We start from the raw sequence: 22,500 nt of genomic DNA, 5'->3' as shown, positions 1-22,500 counted from the left end.
TGCTGCTGCCAACACAAGTTCAGTTCATTTGTTCATTAATTTTTCTTGGGACTTGCTAGGTAGGGAATGTCAGTGTTTGAGTGCAAGCATGAAAAGTGAGTAATGTTTAAAAAAAATTCTTTGGCTAAGCAGGTTTTTTTTTGTATGAAAAGAATGCTATATGACAGCAGGATCATCCTAGTGCTTGAAATGAACAGTGATAGTTTGAAGATGACCCACATAGGTAGGTGCACACTCGTAGAACATTCATTGGTAAGAGGGAGTTAATAATTTCCTTGAGTGCAAAAGTAGTTATGGATTAAGACATAATTTGGAGAGGACTTCCAAATGTTTAACTATAGGATAGAGGAATTCGAAATATCACCAAAATGGTATGTAATAGGAAAACCAAAGGAATGCCTATCAGATATTAGTTATAATGGGAAGACCATCTAAAAAGTTTTACAATTCTTTATATCCATTCCTTCATAGGGTAAGCTGGGAGGGCAGGGCAAGGTAGAGGCTGTGAATTTTGTTCGTTTTGTTTTGATTTTCTTTGGTTACATTTAATATTAATTGGTTTCCCCATTTGTATATAGTTAAAAAGTTGATTATTAGTTCAGTTACTTTTCATATGTATCTTTGCTATCCTCCTTATTGAACTTTTTTCCAGATTAGTTCATTCTTACAGAGAATTCTTTATATTTTTGTATTGGTGTTTAGGTACTGAGTTAAGACATGGGTATATGGATGGATGACCTGTTTTTTGTACTGTGTATATGGCATAGATTCCTTGGCTTTTTTAGATCTAGATATTTAAGCAGTTTCTTCATATTTGTTAAGAAAATGAGAAAGGAAAAAAAATAGATTGTAAGAAGAGTAACATAAAGATGGTATGTATGTAAATTTTTTATACTGTTTTTATTTGAAACAAAGTCTTGTAGAATGGATGGTTGAATGCAGCTATGTGAAAGTACAAGGGGACTGCATTTGATATCAAAAGGGTTACAAATTAAGGAAATGTCCAGACTTAATACTTGGAAAATGTTATTACTTGTATTTTTCTTCGTGACGACTGAGAAAATATAATGACGTGGCTGTAACACTTTATTTCTAGATATATAAGTTTAGGAATGCCGTCTCTTTCTCTTACTACGTCTTTATATTTGCGTAACTTGAATTAGTCCAGTATGGATATTGCTGGAAAGGTGATGTGTTGTTCCTGGGAAGACAACACGTCACCAGTGAAGCACAAGAAAAGAAATCAAGCTTTCAAGAGAAGATTAAATTGGCTACAGATTTTTGTGGACTGTGGGAGCATTGCATATTTTATGGTGTGGTGATGAGGGCCAGCCTCTTTTGGAAGTCAGTTAAGGCTTTAATTTCCATATGACAGGAGTACCACTTCCATTATAGTTTTGTAGGAACAAGTTTGCCAGTGTAGGGAATAGAGCACAATGGACAACTCTATTCTTCCAATCCCAGGGCTAAAAACACTGGACATGGCAGTGCAATGGGGCAACACAACCCTGATAGTGGCCATGTCTTCACATCACCGTCATGCTAGTCATTTCAAACACTACCAGATATTGTCTCTTGTAAGCTGTAGCCAGAAGAAGAAAAAATATTCTTGAGCACTTTGAAGCAACTTCAGTATCTAGTTAATCTGAAGTAGACTTGATAAGTCATCCAAGAAGTAGCAGCAACAAGTATTACAACTTGGTGCTTTCAGTGTTACAAGTTCATAATAGGCTACTTTTGCATTTCCTTAACTGTTCTGCAGATGAAGACTGGACACCAAACACTGTAATAAGGAAGTCACTCAGGCTTTTGTGATTAGTCTTTAAGTCTGGAAATGAAACGATATAGAACCTAAGTTATTGTATCTTTGTTTATAATAAATAGTCTGTCCAAACATTGTGTACTGTTTCAGGCGCATCCTGGCAATAATGGTGATGACACTATTTTGATTTCTAAAACTGGTTGGTTTCATTGGCGATTCATTACTAAAATAGACAAAACTTTTCTCATTTTTAATGAAAATCCATTCATACATGTATGCTAATTAAGCCTTTTAATATGGAACATCAAAATCACTTTACATGCAAGAGAGGGGACAATAGTAATTTTAATAATGGAAAAGATGTACACTAAATGCAATGAGGTTACATTATGCAAGTTGTGTGAGATTAAGTGGAAGTGCATAGAATAGTTAATCGCTATCAAAGAATGCAGCAAAAAATTTCAAAATAATAATATAGTCACTTCATTTTACTAGCCAAGCCTGAGTGGCAAATTAGTAACAAGTTGTAGAATATAAATAAAGCTCATGATTAATGCATGCACTCAGTTTCTCACCACCATTTTAAGTCCTATTTATTGAGGGTACAATGTACGAGTTTCAACTGAACAGTGCCAGTTTTTTTTGTTCTGGTGTAAAAGTGTTCTACAATGGTTTTCTTAGGTCGAGGATAGTAAGGTAATGAATATGATCCTTACTTGTTGCAAATGCATTATTTAATGTGTAATAATTATTGACTTGTACCTTAATAAAGTGAGATACACAGTCTTCAATGCAATTTCCATTCAGCTAAATACCATAAGCTTTTCTTTTGGTTTAGTGGGATTTGGGCTGTTGGTCCCATATGGGGGTTAGGCTTTTACCCAGAGGGGCATAACTCCACTCTCTTCACCCCCTCTAATTGGCTTCCACTGGAGAAGACTATGGTGAATGAAAAGCAGCAGCTAAATTTGACAGTATAATCATTCACTGTCAAAATTTTCTTCCAACTATCTAACAATAACTTCATTCTTTCTGTTACTACCCCAGCCTTCCAACAATGTTGTGTGCTAGTGAGGGGCAGGAGCTCTGGAAACTCCTACTCACAATTCATATGGCAGTCAGTGCTTGTACTGGGACCAAGTGGGTAGTGCAGATTAGCAGCAGGATCCATTCTTCTCATCCCACATGAGAAGGCTAGAAAATATACGACACAGTCCCCTCCAAATCTCCCTACCCCTGTATCACCCATCCAGCTGGAGAGCTGTCCCCATCAAGTTCACAATTACTACAACAAGAATCATGTTTTGGGGTTTTGCAGCCCTCTTATCTTTGGATAGAACATTTACTCTTCAAGTTCATACACCTCAGTAGGAACATATATTGCAATAAAAGATAAAGCCCAAGGTGTGTTTCAGCCTCACCAGCTTGGTATGCTCATAAACTGAAGTAACCTTTATAAGGACATGCTGTTTATTTATATACCAAGGGCTTTTTACCCCCTTACCAGGGAAGTAGCCAAAGTCGAAAGACATACCCACCCCCACCCATCCCATTACTCTTACCAACCCTATCTCCCATCTCTTTTTCCACCCTTGCTCTCCTCATCCCTTCATATAATTGCATCCATTCCAAAATGCATATTTCTCGTTACACTTTTTAATCTCGCAAGGCACTTGCTTCTTTCAGTCTGCAATGTACTTCCACCTCCACTCCTCCCTTTCCAGCCACATGCAACCCCAAGTACATAAAGCTATCCAACTTTCTCCACTTTTTAAGAGATGCAACAATAAGGACAATAATACGAGAAGCAAATGATTATACATTTATTTAGCGCTCCTGTTTTTATCTACAAATGTATAAATTTGGTCTAGAAATCTCAAATCATAACGGCACGACAAAACACAAAACATTGAAGGCATGACCAGATGTGGGACCCTTGATGACTGCACTTCCAAGGTGGTCGTGTTGCTCACTTCAATTTTACCTCGTAATTGCATAGCGGGTTCTCCTTCATACCCAATGTGTTTTTCGTCCTCAACGCCACATGTGACTATTTACAGTTGCTGTACATTGTATACAACGGTTTAAGTAGGGTTGAGTTTGTGTGTTTCACCCCTGCCTGCCCACCATCAATGGTGGTGCACCAAGTCTTCAAGCGGCCCACATCTGGTACAAGACGACAAGGGAGAGGTCGACGTGAAGACTCCACTATTTTCTGACATCCAACAAAAAATATTGATTCTCTTCTAAAAATTCATTAGTTTTCATCAACCTTTCTTTTATCAGATGGACGGACAGCGATTTCTAAAAAATAACATGTCAGTACTATGTACTAACGCTATAATATGAAGGTTTGTGTGACAGGTAGTGTATCTAAATATTTATGGTGGCTACAGTTGTCGTTTTGAGAACCGTCGATCCAAATCTCCCTTGTCGTTCTCTTCAGTACATTCACTTTGTCATTCATTACTGCACAAAAAAATAGGGGAAGGGGCAGACTTTCAAAAAGCAGGAATTTTTGAAATAGAAATCAGTGAAGAAGTTTTTGATCTACAGGAATGTCCCAGAAATGTGGAAAGTGTCAGGACAAATAAACTTTGTGGATTATTATTATTATTATTCTTTTTTGTTCAATGAGGGATTGAAATCAGTTCTGTACTCCATTTATTTGGATCTGGTAGAGATTCTGTAATTCCACAAATGCGACTTTATAAATTGTTCGTAATTCTCAGATCTCATCGTATAAAGGTTTTCAGCATTTCATAATTTTTTACATGTTGATTTATACATTTTACCGACTCCAATATTTCTTATGTTATCCGATGTCTCCACCTGGTCCTAATAAACAGATTACAAAGCTAGCTGGATTCCCTTCGTTCGAAACTAATGAGACCTTAAAGCAGTCACCAGAAGCACTTTGAATGTGGAAGTCAAATAGGGAAGTTATAAGCTATGATGTAAACAGTAATAATAATTACTATGCAATAGAGTAATAATAATTACTGCTAACAGGTTATAACGATGATACGGATTAACAATAAAATAATATGTAACAATGATAACAAAAGCATATTGAAAACATAAAACACCTTTCAGGAAGATAATACAAATAAAATCCCAGTATTAAATGTACATGACTATGATACAGACTGATTCACTCAGAACATATGTTCTTTATTAAATATAATACTTTTACAAGGGTGTATTGAAATACCAAAAATGTTACATGAACGCATACACAGTTTAACACACGCTCAGCATACTCGCGTGGACCAGAACTATATGTTGCAATATATATATATATATATATATATATATATATATATATATATATATATATATATATATATATATATATATATATATATATATACATTGTGTATTGTGTGTGTACCTAACTTGTATAGATAAGGAGCTACGTTCGTGGGTACCGTCTCTGTATTCACTCGGCCTTAAAATTGTTTAAATTTTTAAACTGGATCAGTCCCTCTTTTATGCTCTTCCACAAGTTGACGCACATGTATGCAAACCGTTTCTTGATATCCTTCAGGCACGTATCCCACCCTTCCAAAACATCGAGATTCTTTCCTATCCCAAAAGAAAGGAATATTTTTGTTAGTTTTATTTGTTTCTCTTATTAACCTAAACATCGCAGTTGTGCCACCTCTCTTTTCTTCTGTTTATTGTGGCAGTTCCAGTATTTATAATCAATCTTCGTGTGATTTATCATGTGTCGTCTGCACAGTCCAATGCAGTTTGTCCCCTTCATTGTTATTTACATATATCAAGAACACAACCGTTGCCAGTACAGACTCTTGTATGATTCTCTTTTTATTATTTCTCTCCATCCTGACATATCCTTCGATGCTCTTCCCATACATCCTTTTTCCAGATCTTATCCATCCCAGCCGATTTCCTGTAAGCCTTTCAATATGTACCAATTTCTGTATCACTCCTTAACAAGACATTACCTAAGACACACAAGCCACCAAACAATCTTTTTCGTAGCTCAACAACCATTTTTGAGTAAGCTTATATTCTATATACACGATTTTCCATTTCTGAAACCAAACTGATTGTCTGTCATATGTACATCTTTTCCAACATACCTGCCCTTCACAATGTTTTCATACAATTTAGCTGTACAGATCCGAGACTGTGTGTGTACTGTATGTGTGTGTGTGTGCACGTGCGTGTTCACATAAATACATATGTATACAATGTGAGGCTGTGGTTGGGATGTAACCCACTGAAGAATGTCAAACACATTTCAGGGTTTTATTCACGGCAATCCAGGTCAATTAATTCTGGAAGAAAGCTTCACTCTTCAGGAAATCAATAACTAAGGAACTGAGGGGTCTAGAGTGGATGGCAAAATGGTAAAAAGTAGTTTCCTCTACTTGAATAAAATCACCGTCCAAAATAAAATCCTTAAAATGTGATGTAGCCTTCGACGGGGTGATTGTTGCCGTGTGTGGTGGGACGTACTCAGCAGATGGTAATATGCGATATGAAAAGCAGCAGTCATTCTTCATCTGATTATATTTTGGATTGGCGAAATATTTGTGTATTCAAGTTATAAAAGTAGACGAAATCACCCTCACAAGCACATAAACACACATTGTGTAATATGTGTCCTATATAGGAGTATAGCCTATGTAATAAATGTTTGAAATTAAAAAAAAAAGGAATGCCTAAGTCTTGGATTTAAGTTGAGTATTCTTCAGTATTTGAATACATCAGGAGATTTATATACAACCAACAAAACATGAAAAATTCGACTTTTGTATGTCATAGGTAAATGGTAGAGGAGGTTATACATACATACATATGCCAAGTTTTTTCCCCTTACAAGGGAGGTAGCCAAAGTCAAAGGCATAAATCCACTTACACCCATTTCATCCCCACATCTCCACTCCCATTCACCATCCCTCATCCCTGTCATCTTGCCCACTGCCCTGGATTAGAAGCAATGGTTATAAAGAACGAAAAAAAAAAAAAAAATGAAATAACATCAAGACTCCCACCCAGTAAATAAAGTTTACGTATCGATCACAGTTCCACTTCTTATTTATACCAAATGCTCCTTCCTTCTACTTACAACCTTCTGTTGATCTAAAGACTCTCTGTGTCTATCTGGCGCAGCTATATCCGCTTGTGTGGTTGTAACCTAAATAATACTTTTTTTTATCTAAAATACGCATTAATGTACATGTTAATAGGGACTTTATTGTTCCTAATTTTATGCTTATCATGCCTCTTTGCCGACTTATTACAATTCAGTCTTATGCCATACCTCGTCATATACACACCAATAACCATTAGTAATAAGTGTAGATAGCACAGACACAGCCTACACTGCATCTTTATAGCAGCATCGTAATTAAGCAGATATGAAATACCAATAATTAATCTGAATCTACAGTCTAAACTCGAATAATTTCTTGTTCTCTGTCACAAAACTTCAACAGTTGCGTCTCTAAAGGAGAAGAAGAAAAAAAAAAATCTGAAGATTTTTTGTCTCCAGGAGGACAAAAATGTATGAATTTCATATTCTTTGGCAGTGTGAATGGAACAAAATGCTTACAATTAATGTATTTCTTCTTCTTGAGCAATTTAACGCTTTTTTTGTTTGTTTTACCACTTTCATCACCGACCCCCGTTTTCAAGAATACCAGTGAGACACTTCTAATTCCATTCTGGCTGAAGATATCTGATATTATATAGCCTAAGGACTGAAAGGGAATCTGAATCTATGGGAGTCTTCCTTCAGTCTGCGGTCGATTCTTTAATGACATTAGTTCACTTATCCTCAACAAGAACAAAATTCAGAATTGTACTATACCAAAGGATATGTGATTTCATGCACTGGTAAGAAATAGGATTAAAATGGATCTCGGATAACCTATTCAATTGTGTCCATTGCTCTTTGCCATGATGTAAATAACATGCATACATACATGTATGGATACAATTGCACGCGCACACGTACGTATATACGCATGCGTACATATGTACATATATGTAGGTATGTATACTTTAGCAAGACGATACTTCGTTACAAAAACTATAACACTTGCGTAACGAGGCAATATCGTTATCGACATCTGAGTATTTTAAAACATTTCAAAAGGAGGAATAACACGGCAAGATTTATCGACAAACAGTTCTCGATGCATTGTCGTAAAGTTGGCCATTTGTGTCAACACGTGGTCACGTGACTGAGTGGCCTAGATCAACGTTTCCATAGAGCGAGATGAGATCAGTATTCAATGAAAATGGTGTTTGTCAGATGGATAATTACTGAGAATTAATTGGCAAGCAAACGAAGCTTGCAAATAAAGTTTCGTTAAGAGGAAAAAATGGAATGACTTTCTTAACTTATCTTCTTGTAACAAGAATATGCTAGCGTTTTCTTTTTCTTTTAATTGACACCCGTAGGCAAATTGGTGAAAAATAAATGTGCGACTGAAATTTTATGTTCTAATAGTTATCAACACTCAGAATTTACACACGAGATAGTTTCTTTGATATACATTAAAGAAAATATTTCGTGTAAATTCTGAGTGCTTCCTTGCTGATGTCGGTTAATTAAAATTTACTAATGTTTGCTTTAAGCTCAAAATATTTCTCTCGCGTGACAGTTTTCGATAATCGACAATAGCAAACTTACAGACAATAATGAGTAACATCTGAAAGTTGGAGATTTTCGTCCAACAAAGTTGAAGGCATTTTCTCCAACTTCGCCGGGCATCGTCGATTTTCTCGGATTGTTTGAAGAAAATAGTTTTCTCGTAACCACTGCTAAATGAACAATTTAATATTTGTCACTCGCACGACTCCACTATCTGATGGAGTGTAGCTGATCTCGAAAGAAGTCTTCAGTTTTAGCATTAGCATCATTCTTTCTTCACGACACATAATCTGGAATTCGGAATATCAAAGTGGTATTGAAATAGACGCCTCTACAGGCATATCGCGTTGATACAGAATATAATGAGACTGATAATTAATTGTGGAGGTATATATAGGAATGTGGCACCTTTAAGCTGCAGGAATGTTGAGGTGGGATAGAAAGGAGGTTTGTCTCATGAAGACGCAACGAAGTAGTTCTTTAAGATGGAAGGCAAGAAAAGATTAAGTAGTCAGGACATTTATGAAGAATGTAGGATAATATGGGAAGTACCACAAGAGTGGCAGGGGAGGGGAACCTTGTAATCCTTTGTAAAACCATAGGGTATACGAAAGTGTCGTATTCTAAGCACGTCATTATTGTCTTTAGGTCATGGAGAAACATAAGGTTTGATAGTATCTGTATGGTTTGTCTCGTGTTGCTCCTAGGATTTTTCCTGAAAGCTTTATAGCGTTGACCAGAGAACGGGGTAGAAGTCTGATGCAGACATTAGGTTGGACCATCCATCGAAAAGGATCGATGCTGCATCTCAAGCTGCCTTGGTGGCTCGTTCGTTACTGGGAATGCCAACATGAGGTAACGCAACCTAAGTGGTCCGAGGTAAAGGTGAGACTGCGTCAGGGATGTGCCATGTCGCCATGGCTGTTCAATGTGTAGATGGATGAGGATGGTGCGGGAGGTAAAGGCGAGGGTAATGGGCAGGGAACTGTAGATGGTTAAAAGAAACGGAGAAAAGTGGGAATTAAGCCAGTTGTTGTTTGCTGACGATACTGCGCTTGTGACAGGGTCAGAGGGGGGGGGGTTAAGGGAGTTAGTGATTCACTTTGGTCTTTGGACTCGTGATCGACTGCTATTTTCCTCCCGGAAGAGAGCTCAGATCTCGTATGACCTATCTATGGGTAATGCTATGACCTTACACGCACCCCCCCCAACTCCCCGCCCACGAGAGTTGGAGTAACGACTCGAAGTGCAGCGACACTGAAATAATTTCAGCCCTGGGCAGGATTCGAACCAGGTACCGCCGGTACTGCCATACTTACAGTCTAGGACTCTACCAACCGCGCCACCGAGTCGTGTTTGGGAGAGTATGCGATAAGAGAAAGTTGAAGGTAAACGTGGGATGATGGGATGCACAAGAGTATGTGATAGGAGAAAATTGAAGGTAAATGTGGGATGATGGGATGCATAAGAAGAGAGGATGGGAGTGATTTGGAGGTAAACCTGAAAGGAGGGAGGCTAGAGGAAATGGATAGCTTTAGGCATTAGGGGTAATATGTAGCAGGAAAAGGAGTGGAGGTAGAGGTAAATTGTAGATTAAGAGAAGCAAGTAAATGCCTTGGGGGATTAAAAAGTGTTATGAGAAATAGGCATCTGGGAATGGATGCAAACAGGAGATTGTATGAAGGAATGATTGTATCGATGGATTTGCATGGGGCAGAAACTTGAAATTTAAGAGAAGCAGAGAGGAAAAGTTTGAATGTGTTTGAGATGAAATGTCTGAGAAGTATGGTAGGGATTACTAGATTGGATAATGTGAGAAACGAGGAGGTGAGGAGGAGAGCAGGGGTGGAAAAGGAGATGACAAATAGGGCTGATGAAAGAGCATTGGGATGGTTTGGACACATGGAAAGAATGAGCGAAGAAAAATAGTAAAAGAGGTGTGGAAGGCAGAGGTGCGGGGAGTGAACTTAAAGGGACGACCGAGGATGAGATGGATGGATGGGGTGAAGGGGGCACTGAGCAAGATGGGTAGTGAGCAAGGAAGGGAGAGGGCAGGAAATAGGGATGAGTGGGGAGTGACTGTGTATAGATACTGTTATGCAAGGAAGGGAGGGGGTAGGGGGTGCTTATGTGTAAATAATATTTTGACGTAGCCCGAAGGGATTTCTCCCCGTTTTCTCTTTTTCTGCATACAGAGACAGAGAGAGAGAGAGAGGGGGGGGGGGTCGCCGATTAAGTTAAGCAGCCTTGCTGTGGATGTACTGTGTCTTGTTGCATTGCTTCTAACCAAGGGCAGTGGATGGGAGATAAGATAAGAGGGGGAAAAGGGTGGTGGAGGAGAGTGGAATGGGTGGAAGTAGGTGCGTGCCTTTGACTTGTCTATCCACCTTATATTGGGAAAAAGCTCTTGGTATGTAGATAGATAATTTTTGCAAGTATTTTGTCACACCATTTAATAATTTTAGCAGTTTCCAAAGAAACTAATGCTTCACAAAAACTATCATTATTTTACCTAAAAAAAAAAAAAAAAAAAAAAAACGCAGCTGAATGCACTAAGAACATAAAATTTATTAGGCGTGAATAGAATCCCTGGCAACATTAGTGACAACTCCAATTGTTGGTGGCACCACCAACAGGGGACAAGTGTCGAACATGAATATCTATACTATGTTAATAAATGAATGTGAAATGGTTTGTGTTAAATGGGTTGTGCTTCATGAATTACTAGTTTTCGCATGTAAGAGCATTTCCATTAAAATCCATGAATGGCAAACTTGAAAAAGCAATTTGTGGAGAGTGGGGACACTTCCCTGAAACTTGTCGACAGTATCGTGAGGAGGTGGACGTGGTTGGGAAGTTGGCATGGAGAAATGGAATGGGAATTTGTGTTTAGAATTTCCTCTCGTGATTGAAGAATTGACGCTTGTCGACATACTTGAAGTGTTTGAATCTTTCCTGGAATTTTATTTCGATTTGGCAAAATTCACTCAAGACTACCAAGAGAAAGACATTAATTTTTTCCATGGATTTAAAAACCCACTCCCCATAAAAATTCCCCCAAAGTTACATGGATGTCATTCATATCAAAAGACTAAAAACTGTTGTAATTGGGTAAAGTTGGGCTGGAGGAGATGAAAGGAGAGATGGGTGGTTAAGGCATGTTAGGACCTACGGAGATATGCAAGTTCTTGGCACAAACACGACTATTGGTGATGATATTAAGGTGCTGGCGACATCAGCAGAGGGAGGGGTGGAAAACTGGGTGGAGGTGGTGGCATCATAAACCCTTTCTGATATACAAAGTTACATAACTCACTGTTAACGGTGGGATCTGTTTTTGTGACCGCAGTGCCTCAAGTTACAGAAATACTAGGCAACTGGGTATCTGCTATGGATCTATTTCACAACTTCAATCCCAAAACTTTCTTTACAGATTTGTGTTGGCCGACGTTAGATAGTAACTAATCAAGAGCTGATTCATGGACTGGTAAGGGCCATACGAAAAAAGACCTTGGTTTGAAGGGGCTCAGATCAGGTGATCTGTGTGGAACTATTATATATTTTATAACTGGTACCAGTGTCCTCGTTTGATGGGTACTGTGCAAGTAATGGACAGATTATGTGGACGTAAAAGGTATTTGGGTATATGGATAACGTAACTGGATGGAGTTGAGGACTGGATGGATATTGCCACAATATTTGGGTTACTTTTGAGTACTTGGTGGCTGGGAGGTAAAAGTTGAAGAATAATGTATTTGAATATGACCGGGGTTTGGGCGGGAGTCACACTGGCTTGACCATGGCAGATCCCTTGTGTACATTTGCCAGCGCTTATATCTGGTCCAGACTCTAGTGCATTATACCGTGTGTATTTTGTTTACACACAGGTATCACGCTACATTAAATATCAACTCCTTCCATACAAGGGTAACTTCTTTTATTTTGGCTACCATCAGCTGTAAGTATAACCCTTTCGGTAGTGAAAGGATTAATCATATTTTGAAAGATTAACAGTGACAAAGAAGTACTAGCTTATATACACTGATATTACTTGTCATATGTATTATTATCACTTCATCAGTTATAAGTGGGAGCAACTGTAGTTGGTGTATATGTCGTTAGTAATCGGATGACTTGGTGAATATTTAGCATTACGGGGTTGTGATGTGTATCACAAAAATCATGTCACTGTTAGGTTGACTAGTGTGGATGTTTTAAGTGGGTCTAGTCGTACCTGGTTGTGGCGGGAAGTGTGGCTGTAAAGGATGGCAGATAGGTAAATTTATTGTCTCTGGTCCCTCTTGCAGAAGACTCAAGAAACCAGGGGCAACAGACTGCTTGATTTGTGCATGACAAGCACGATAGATACAGCTTTAGATTTTGTATAGGTAGTCGGTGGGTATACTGGATTTTTACTGGTAAAACAAGTGTGGCTGGTCGAAAAAGGTATCTGAAGTACAGATAGTTCTATTTATTCATAATAAAGAGAACTGTCTGTGTAATATATGGCTACACCCAATCCCACTTATCCCTTCAATTGAAGCTCTGTCCGGTTTATCTGTGATAAATATGATGTCAAAATAGTGACTAGTTTGTTCCGACGACCTGAAAAGGACTGTTACGACAATGTCTGACCATATATCAGAGATATTCTACAAATCTAAAGAGAATTTACTCAGTGTCTTGAAACAGTAGAAGGTAATGAGGTACTATGAAATGATTGAAGTGAGGTGTTCCATGTGATGGCCAGCAGTGATGCTGCTTAATATTATCTCTAAGGGAACAAATTCTATAACAGACACGCTTGGAGAACTATATGCTATGGTGTGTGTGAGATCTTCAGGTGCACTCTGATAAGAGTGTCACTGCATGAGGCTGGCATCCATGTGTACCACCGGTTAAGGACCGGACTTGAAAACCAGGGCCTAGATGCATAAACTTCCCAATCGCAAGCTTTGTCTTAGGTTGCAGGATGTCCCTCTCCAGAACATTTTCTTCATTGCTTTAGTACTACAGCCAGAGCACACGTGGTTATACAGGAAAATTGCATTACAAAATACCCATGCCAGAAACTTGAGATAAGCTTTGGTTGCAGTTCTTAAGCCCTGAGGCGATATTCAAAAGACGGATATTCTACAATTTATGGCAAATTTTGTGGTTGGGAGCGTTTTGTGTATCCGGATCTAGTTAAGTGATTCATACAAGTGTGAGGATCTAATCCACAGATGTTGGGCGGTACTAGAACAAGAAGTGGTCTGACAGTGTAGATTTATCTCCAACTTGTGTACATGCAGAAGAATTTCCAGCTATTGACTGACATTGGTTATTTTGCACTTGGTAATATCTAACTCTTGAAGGCCTACTATTATCTCGGAGGAGAAAATCAGTCCATCTCGCCCGAAGTATGTTAATTTTGGGACAGGAAGATGACTAACACATTAGGAGTTTCGGAAAAAAAATTGCCCAAATTCTTGAAAAGATGGGCTGGAACTATCTCAGAAGTAGAATCATCTTAAGTAGTGTCATGACTACATATCAGGGGTCCCACTTGCTCTGTTTCTGAATCTGGCATCCTTCGTTTAACCCCAGATAAACTAATCTATTTGAGGAAAAAATAGTTTTGTCACGAATACTCAACGACAGGAAAGACAACTGCATGCTGATATGAAAAAAAAGTGGTGGGGGCTAACTTAAAGGAGATAATACATATCCTTTGCACTCATTGATACATCCACGTAAGTCAGTGCCTTCCTTTCATGACAATTTCTACCTTTGTTGTTCTATGTTGTCTGTGCCGAAGTAATGTTCTCTCGTCTTGCCTATCTACCTAATCTACCTGCCCATCATTTCATGGGGAACATGTGAGCGATTGTCTTTTCATTATATGGCATGTAATTTTTTCAAACAGCCATTCCAGATTATTTGATAAGTTATAATGAGAGTTTAAATGTGGCTTAGTGGTGGTTCTGTTGTATAGGGACGGGGTAGTAGTGGCATGGGTGTCATAGTGATAATACTGTGGTGTTAATGATGTGTAAATAAGTACTGAGGGCTATTTTGTGTTGTTGGTAGCATGGTTGTTGTGGGCACAGTTTACAACTGGGCAATGTGTTGCGTGACTTGGAAGTATTTCATTGACACTGATGGTAGTTCTGAGACGTGATCAGTATCAATGAAGGGGAGGTTTGATGATCACAGGGCAACAATATGAAGTGAGTTGGTCGTGTCTATCATGGTGATAGAAATGGCAGTGGTGTCCGTGTTGGTGGTGTTAATGGCCGTAATGATGATGATGATGGTGTTTGCAGTTGGTGTATTTGAGTAATAGTTGGCAGCACACAATGCTGCCTGTATGTGTGTACTGTATATATATATATATATATATATATATATATATATATATATATATATATATATATATATATATATGTGTGTGTGTGTGTGTGTGTGTGTGTGTGTGTGTGTGTGTGTGTGTGTGTGTGTGTGTGTGTGTGTGTGTGTGTGTGTGTGTGTGTGTGTGTGTGTGTGTGTTTCAGATTAACAATGACTCTTCTTGTCCTGACTTCCACAAAACACAGAGTAGAACAACTTAAGCATTCTAGAAAGGCCTTGTGTACTAAACTGTCTAAACTACACCAACTATTGGACACTAGAATGGCAGATCTAATTTCCATACAGATATCGGTCTTCTAAAGACAGTGAGCTGTCCAGTCTCCTTGCCGCCAATAATATACATTGCGTCAGGCCCGTGCTGATCGAAGCCACTCTCTGGACGAAGGAATGGATTCATGCGACCTCCACCACCTCCCTCACCACCTCCTCCACCGCCACTACTACTACTTCTAGAATGCCCTGGACTTCTCCCGTGACTTCCGCTTCCACCACCACTAGCTCCAGAATTCCCTGCCCCTCCACTCTCTCCAGACACGATCTGTGGACTAAAGGTGACTCTCGCAGTGTTGTTGTTGGTGCCCGTGGAGGTTCCTCCGGGTCTTTGTGTGTCTGTGGTCATCGTTAGCGCGGGTTCGACCGTAATGACGTTGCTCACGGGAGAACTGACAGGGAACTCTTGATGCTGACGTACCGGAGAGAGATTGACCAGATCATCCACAGCCGTTGTACCGTGACTAGTTTTCGTGTACCTGACAGCCTGATTGTCGAGGGTGATAAGGTCGTCCAAGGCTGTGCAGGTCACATCGAGGGGGGTTCTTCTCTCGAGCTCGACGCCCAAGCCAATGCCCGAGTCCGGCGGCGTTCTTAGCATCTCTGCGAACTCTTTGTGTCGTATGCTCTCCAAGTCCAGGGCGCCCTCTCGCCAGTAGTCCTGACTCAAGAGGCCCGTGTTATCCTTGGAGGGATCGAAGCCCACGTAGTTCGGGTTGGCGAAGCTGTTGACGCTGTTGTAGTTCGAGCTGTTGTAGAGGTTCGTGTCACTGCTTAGGGTGGAAGCCGTGCAGGAGAAAGACATGAGGTTTTCGCTAATGCTGGTGTCGGCGGACTGGAGGCTCTCGTCTGCCGTGGCACTGAAGGTCAGCCGGCCCTTGATCCCGGCCGCCAGCTCGCTGGGGTCATCGTCGAGGTTCGCCTCGCCCCCGTCCACTCCCCCACCTCCAACAACCCCTCCCCTTCCCCCGTGCTTTCTCCCTCTCGCTTCGACAGGGACAACTGTGATTACCTTCACTCTGTTCACCGGCATTGCTCCACCATTACCTCCACCTCCTCCTCCTCCCCCTCCAGCTCCAGTCGATCTAGAGTTCTCATCGTCATCACAGTCTTTGATGTCCCCAAAGTTGGGCACTGACACAATATCTCTCGGCATCCCAATCTTGACCTCATCACAGCTGGAGCCCTTCTCCTTGTTAAATGTAGAGATACTTTGGGACTTGACTATTTTACTTCCTACACTATCACACGTACTGACTAGCGACTCGTCAACGATGCTTTCGGTGCTGTCGTTGCTGAGCATACTGTAGCTGTAGTAGCGCCCGAGGTGCGACAAATTCAGCTGTGAGATTTTAGAGATGGACAATTTGAGGTTGTTGGTCGATGACCCGTTGGCGCAGTTCCTCTGAATCAAGTGGCGGAGGCGGACGGGGTCGATGTCCTCCTCGGGCTCCTCCAGGAGTTCGACGCAGTCATGGCAAGCGCAGGAGTTGTAAGCGCTACCTGCGGCCATCACCTCCGCTCCCACAACCCCGCCGCCACCCAAGCTTTCTTCGGGGAAGACTCTCCTGGTTTTGTAGGAGTTGTGAGACGTGTAGTGTCCTCCACCGCTGCCGTAACCTCCACCGCTTCCGTAACCGCTGCTCCCGCTCCCGCCGTAACTGCCTCCACCGTAACCTCCTCCTCCTCCTCCTCCTCCTCCTCCTCCTCCTCCACTGTGCCAGGAGGTTCCTGAGGAGTACGATGAAGGTCCGTGCGAGTGGTGGCTCCCGATCCTGGCGCCCTTCAGGAGGTGGGACGGGGCCACAAAAGCGCAGAATTGAGATCGTGGCTGTGGTTTCATTCCTGATGGGACAAGGCGTTCCCACGTTGAAGTGGCTGATGCGAAGAGAAGGAAATAATGTGTTAGTACTTGGGCCTATTACTGATATCGACATTATCATTAAGATTGACAAAATCATATACTGAAATTGTAATAATTATCATTATGGTTAATTTTATGTACCAGAATTAAGATTAGAAAATTGATATACATTGCGTGTGTATGTACAGCATATGTAGGCGCGCACACACACACACACACATACACACACACATACACACACACACACACACACACACACACACACGCACACGATCGGCAGAGAGACGACAACGATTGGACTCCGGAAAAAACAACAACTAAATCTTCGTGGATTCAACGACGAGGGAGTACCTGTGTTGTATTAGTAGGGAAGGAGAAAGCTCGTGGCGTAGTGGGAAGGTGAAGAAAAAAGAGAAGGGGAGGGATTATTGAGGAAAATGGAAAGAAATGAGGAAGGGGACGAACTGACCCCGGAAGTCAGAAAGATGTCAACAAAAGGTGCGCAGCCGACAGAGGTGAAGCCGAAGAAATTAATAAAAATGGAAGGTGAAGATAATTATTTCCATGGATTTAATGAGGGAGGAGATGACAACCTCTCCCGATTAGCAAGTCTAGAGGAAAAACTAGCAAAAATGAAAGAACAGTGGGAGGTTGGGTTCAGTCGACTTGCACTGATTACACAAAGAGTTGATAAATTGGAATAACTAAAGAAGGAGAACCAAAACCTAAATAAAGAAATAGAAGAATGAAAAAGACAGTTAAAAGAAGTAAAAGTTGAGAATGAGGAATAATAATAAAGAAAATAAAGAGTCCATAGAAAAAGAGGTAAGTGGTTGGAAAAAGGTTCAGGAAAATAACAAAACTGAATTTAGAGATATAGTGAAACAACAGATTAAGGAACACACTAAAGACACAGTTATTAAAGTGCTGAGAAGGAGAATATAGTGAGAGACTTAACAGATAAAAAGAAATGTATAATTATGTTAGGAATGGAAGAGAAACATAATCCAAATAGGACTACAAGAGTAAGAGATGAAAAAGAAAGAGTGAGCAGGGTACTAAGAATATTTCAAGAAGGTGAACAGGAAATAAAGAAAGAAATAGAAGAAATATATAGACTTGGGAAATACAAAGTAGACAAAACCAGACCAATTAAGGTTAAATTCAGGTCACAAACGACAGAGGAGAATGTCTTAGCAAAAACAGGAAAACTAGCAGAAAGTGATCAGTATAAACAGGTATGTATAAAAAGAGAGATGAATAAAGGGAAAAAAGAGGATGAGAAAACAAAAAGAATCGAAGCTAGGGAAAAAACGAGAACAGAACAGAGTCAGACAAAGAGAAATTCTATTGGAGAGTAGTGGATATGAAAGTGAGGAAATGGTTCATAGGAGAGAAAAACAGAAGGGAAACAGAAAACAGGATGGAGGTAGCAGAAAATTAAAAGTGTCCTTCACAAATATAGATGGATTAATAACAGGCTTGAATGAACTGAATGATTACCTGATGGAAAAGGAACCTGACATAATGGGAATTGTGGAGACAAAATTGAAAGGTCCATTACCACCCAACAGTGTAGGACATGGTGCATATAATTATTGGATTAGAAACAGAGAAGTAAAACAAGGGGGTGGAGTTATGTTCCTGACTAAGAAGGATATAAATGTGAGAAATGTTACATATATCATAGAAAAATGTAAAAATCAACCAAAACTATTCTATAAATTTGTAAACAACAAACTGAAAAACAAACAAGAATTAGCGAAACTACGACAAGGAGGAACAGAATACACAGAGGAAATAGAAATGGCAGAAATTATGAACAAGCATTTTAAATCAGTGTTTGCGAGGGAGAATATACAACTGAGAGATGACGAGTGGGAGGAGAAAGTCCCCCTTATGAAAGAAATAGAAGAAACAAAGAATGAAATAATGAATCACTTGAGTAATCTCGATGTCAGAAAATTGCATGGTCCAGATGAAATGACAAACTGGATTTTGAGAGAATGCAGGGACGAACTAACAGACAAAATACATAGTCTAATAAGCAGTTCATTGAAGGAAGGAAAAGTTCCAGAAGATTGGAAAAGAGCAAATATAGTACCAATATATAAGGGGGGAAACAAAGAAGACCCTACAAACTATAGACCAGTCTCCCTTACAAGTACGGTAGCAAAAATTTGTGAAAGAATGATCAAAATTAGATGGGTAAAACATTTGGAAAAAACAATGTACTAAATCCGAGGCAGTTTGGATTTAAACAAGGAACATCATGTGTCACAAACCTGATGTATTTCTATTCAAGACTAACAGATATAATACAGGAGAGATGGATGGGCTGATTGTGCCTTCCTAGACCTGTAGGAGGAATACAGGTCAAACTATTTAAGTGGATGAAAGACTTCTTGCATAAAAGAAAAATGAGAGTGGTGATAAGAGACAAACTTTCTATTTGGGATGAGGTGATTAGTGGAGTTCCACAAGGAACAGTTCTGGCCCCAATAATGTTTGCTATATATATTAATGATATGGATGAAGGAATTAAAAGTCATATGAGCTTCTTCGCAGACTATGCAAAAATGTTGAAAAAAGTGAACACCGAAGAAGATTGGGAATCACTGCAAAGCTATCTCAATAAGGTATGGGAATGGAGAAGGAAGTGGGAGATGGAATTCAACATTAAGAAGTGTAGTATAATGGAATCTGGAAGAAGCAAAAAAAGAATAGTGGGATCATATACATTGGGAGAGAAAGAAATTAAAAAAGTGGAAAAAGAGAAGGAACTAGGAGTCATTATTATGAATAATATGTCCCCTGAGAAACATATAAACACATTTTTTTGAGAAAATTGTAACTTAAGAAGTTCAAAGTGGCCTTTACATACATGGACGAAGAAATGGTGAAGAAAATACTAGTCACTTTGCTAAGACCGAAATTGGAGTATGCAGCGACAACGTGGTCACCAAGTACAAAAAATGTATAACAAAAGTTGAAAGAATACAAAGAACAATTACGAAATTGGCACCAACGCTCTCAGAACTATCTTATGAAGAGAGGCTGGCAAAACTTGAGCTACAGACATTAGAGCAAAGAAGAGAGAGAGGAGACTTGATAACTATTTATAGAATCATGAAAGACATGGAAATTATTGATAGAGAGGATCTAATAAAATGGGATAGTAGAGATACAAGAGGACATGGAAAGAAAATAAAAAAAGACAGTTATAGAAGAGCCCTGAAAAAGAACAGGTTTCCCCACAGGGTAATAGACGTTTGGAACAGGTTAGATGAGAATGTTGTGTGTGCAGAAACGATATACGAATTTAAAAACAGTCTAGATAAAACGAGATATGGAGACGGGACACCACGAACATAGCTCCCCTTCCCGTAAAATACAACTAGGTAAATACACACACACACACACACACACACACACACACACACACACACACACACACACACACACACACACACACACACACAGGCCAATGTCCCTGACAAGCACGATGGCTAAATTGCGTGAAATAATCGTAAAATATAAATAAGTTAATTATTCCGAAGAGAACATTTAGAAAGATACGTTTGAGTGGACTGTGTAGAGCTAAAGAAGGCATTTGATAATATAGCTCTCAATTAACTTTTGCGAAATTTGGAGTATAATGGAGGACTTAGAATTGGCCTCCTTAAATGGCTGAAGGATTTCCTGAAAGACCAGCGCATGAGAACAACAGTGAAGGATACGATGTTGAGATGGAGGGCTGTGAATAGCGAAGTCCCACAAGTGTCGGTTCTAGGACCTGGAATGTTTTTGATATACGGAAATGACATGATGAAGGCACGATAAGCTACACATACATGCTTGCAGACGTTTCAAAGACCATGGGGGAGAGTAAAAGATAAAGAATGCAGATAGTGCAGATATGTGTTTGGAAACACTTTTGGAAATTTGATTTTAACGCCAAAAATGCAAAGTAGAATTGAGCAAAGATTATTGAGGTGGTTTGAACTTATGGAAAGAATGAATGAGGAAATATTAGCAACGAGAGTGTGGGAAACAGAGGTAAATGAAATAAGCTCTTGAGCAGGGGTGGGCAACCTTTGGCACGCGTGCAAAACCCAGAGCTCACCTAAAGAAAAAATAACTAATAAACCCGCAACGTTTTTTTGTATGACCATTAGTGCATGGTCCGTTGGGCGGTGGATTGGGGCCCTTGAGAGTGAAGGGACGTGCCCCATACTAGTATGAGGGCCTATAATTTTATTCTCTTGGTACGCTCGAAAACTTTGCATCAAGGATTTGAGTAATTTTGGCACCCATAATAAAAAAAAGTTGCCCACCTCTGCCCTAGAGAAAGACCTAGAATGAGATAGACCAGGAGAGAAATTTCAACAGAGTGCATTATGAAATGCTCTTGGATCTTCTGCGGATCCTTGGGATTCCTGTGAGGATTACTGATCTGCTGTATGAGACGGGGAGTACAATGAAGTGTACAGGTGTGGCTGATATAATTCTCCAACCCCTGCGTATGCTCCCCTTTGATAATATAATTGATGATATACATACACACACATATACATACGAACATACTCATACTGGGATGCCGACTTACCAAAATGAAATCGCCAAAGTTCGTTGAGGACTTCGCCTTGCCTCTCGCCCCCGAAGACGACCATGGAAGCCTTGAGCTTGCAAGCCACGTGTGAATGGAGATAGCCTGGGTTCGGCCGCGTTTTAATACTCGTCCACGTGCGCAACTCTGCAAGAGAAAATAAGTTTTAGATATAACTGCAGAATTTGGAGGAATTAAAATTTAGCGAATGCCGACCTTGGCTAATCCGCCAAAAAAAAAAAAAAAAAAAAAATTGAGTTTGGCGATGCCATACTCGAGATTGGAAAATTTATTCATTTGAATAGTGGAACTCACTGTCAGAGAAAAGAATGTTGTACGAATGTAGGTATATTACGATAACTGACTGTGATCCTCCTCAGCGTCGTTATACAAATGGGTTAGTGGGCTTATATAAGTGTACAGAGGGGACGTGGGGAGACAGGGATGCTAACATGTGGTCCAGTTGAGCCTAGGACCAAGTTGACCCCAGGTCATTTTACCAATGTATTAGAACATTTAACTCCCTTGGATTTACTCATTTCTTTAAGACGCCGAGGTGACGTCATTCAAAACCGTAACTGTCATCGCTACGTTAGTGTTGCGCAATTTATGCCTGCTTTGTTTCTGTTTTCGTCTGCTTGTTTACATCACACACTTCCAGCTACTGGACAAGTTAAAACAGATAATCTATTTTTAATCATCATCCAATTGTGAGTAGCAGGGTCAGATGGTAAAAGAGTTTAAAATTTATTTCTACTATACATATACATAAATATATACATACATACATATATATTTATATATATATATGTCATATATATATATATATATATACATATATATGTATATATATGTATATATATATATATATGTATATATATATATATATATATATTTATATATATATACATCACATACACACACACACACACACACACACACACATATATATATATATATCATATATA

At 39.6% G+C, this 22,500-nt stretch overlaps 1 protein-coding gene across 1 annotated transcript in view; it reads right to left on the bottom strand.

Moving 5' to 3' along the window:
• Positions 1-14,920: 14,920 nt before the first annotated feature.
• Positions 14,921-22,500, bottom strand: part of LOC143025516 (uncharacterized) — a 728,273-nt gene continuing 720,693 nt past the window's right edge. The window contains exons 7-8 of the mRNA XM_076185299.1: positions 21,533-21,679; positions 14,921-16,937 (exon numbers count right to left, since the gene is read on the bottom strand). Coding sequence (XP_076041414.1) covers positions 15,046-16,937; positions 21,533-21,679 — 2,039 coding nt within the window. The 3' untranslated portion in view covers positions 14,921-15,045. The remainder of the gene's footprint in view (positions 16,938-21,532; positions 21,680-22,500) is intronic.

This window comes from Oratosquilla oratoria, chromosome 5 (genome assembly GCF_046742065.1).
Source record: "Oratosquilla oratoria isolate Oo_2021 chromosome 5, ASM4674206v1, whole genome shotgun sequence".
Taxonomy (NCBI): Eukaryota; Metazoa; Arthropoda; class Malacostraca; order Stomatopoda; family Squillidae; genus Oratosquilla; species Oratosquilla oratoria.
This window is presented reverse-complemented; position numbering and strand designations above follow the sequence as displayed.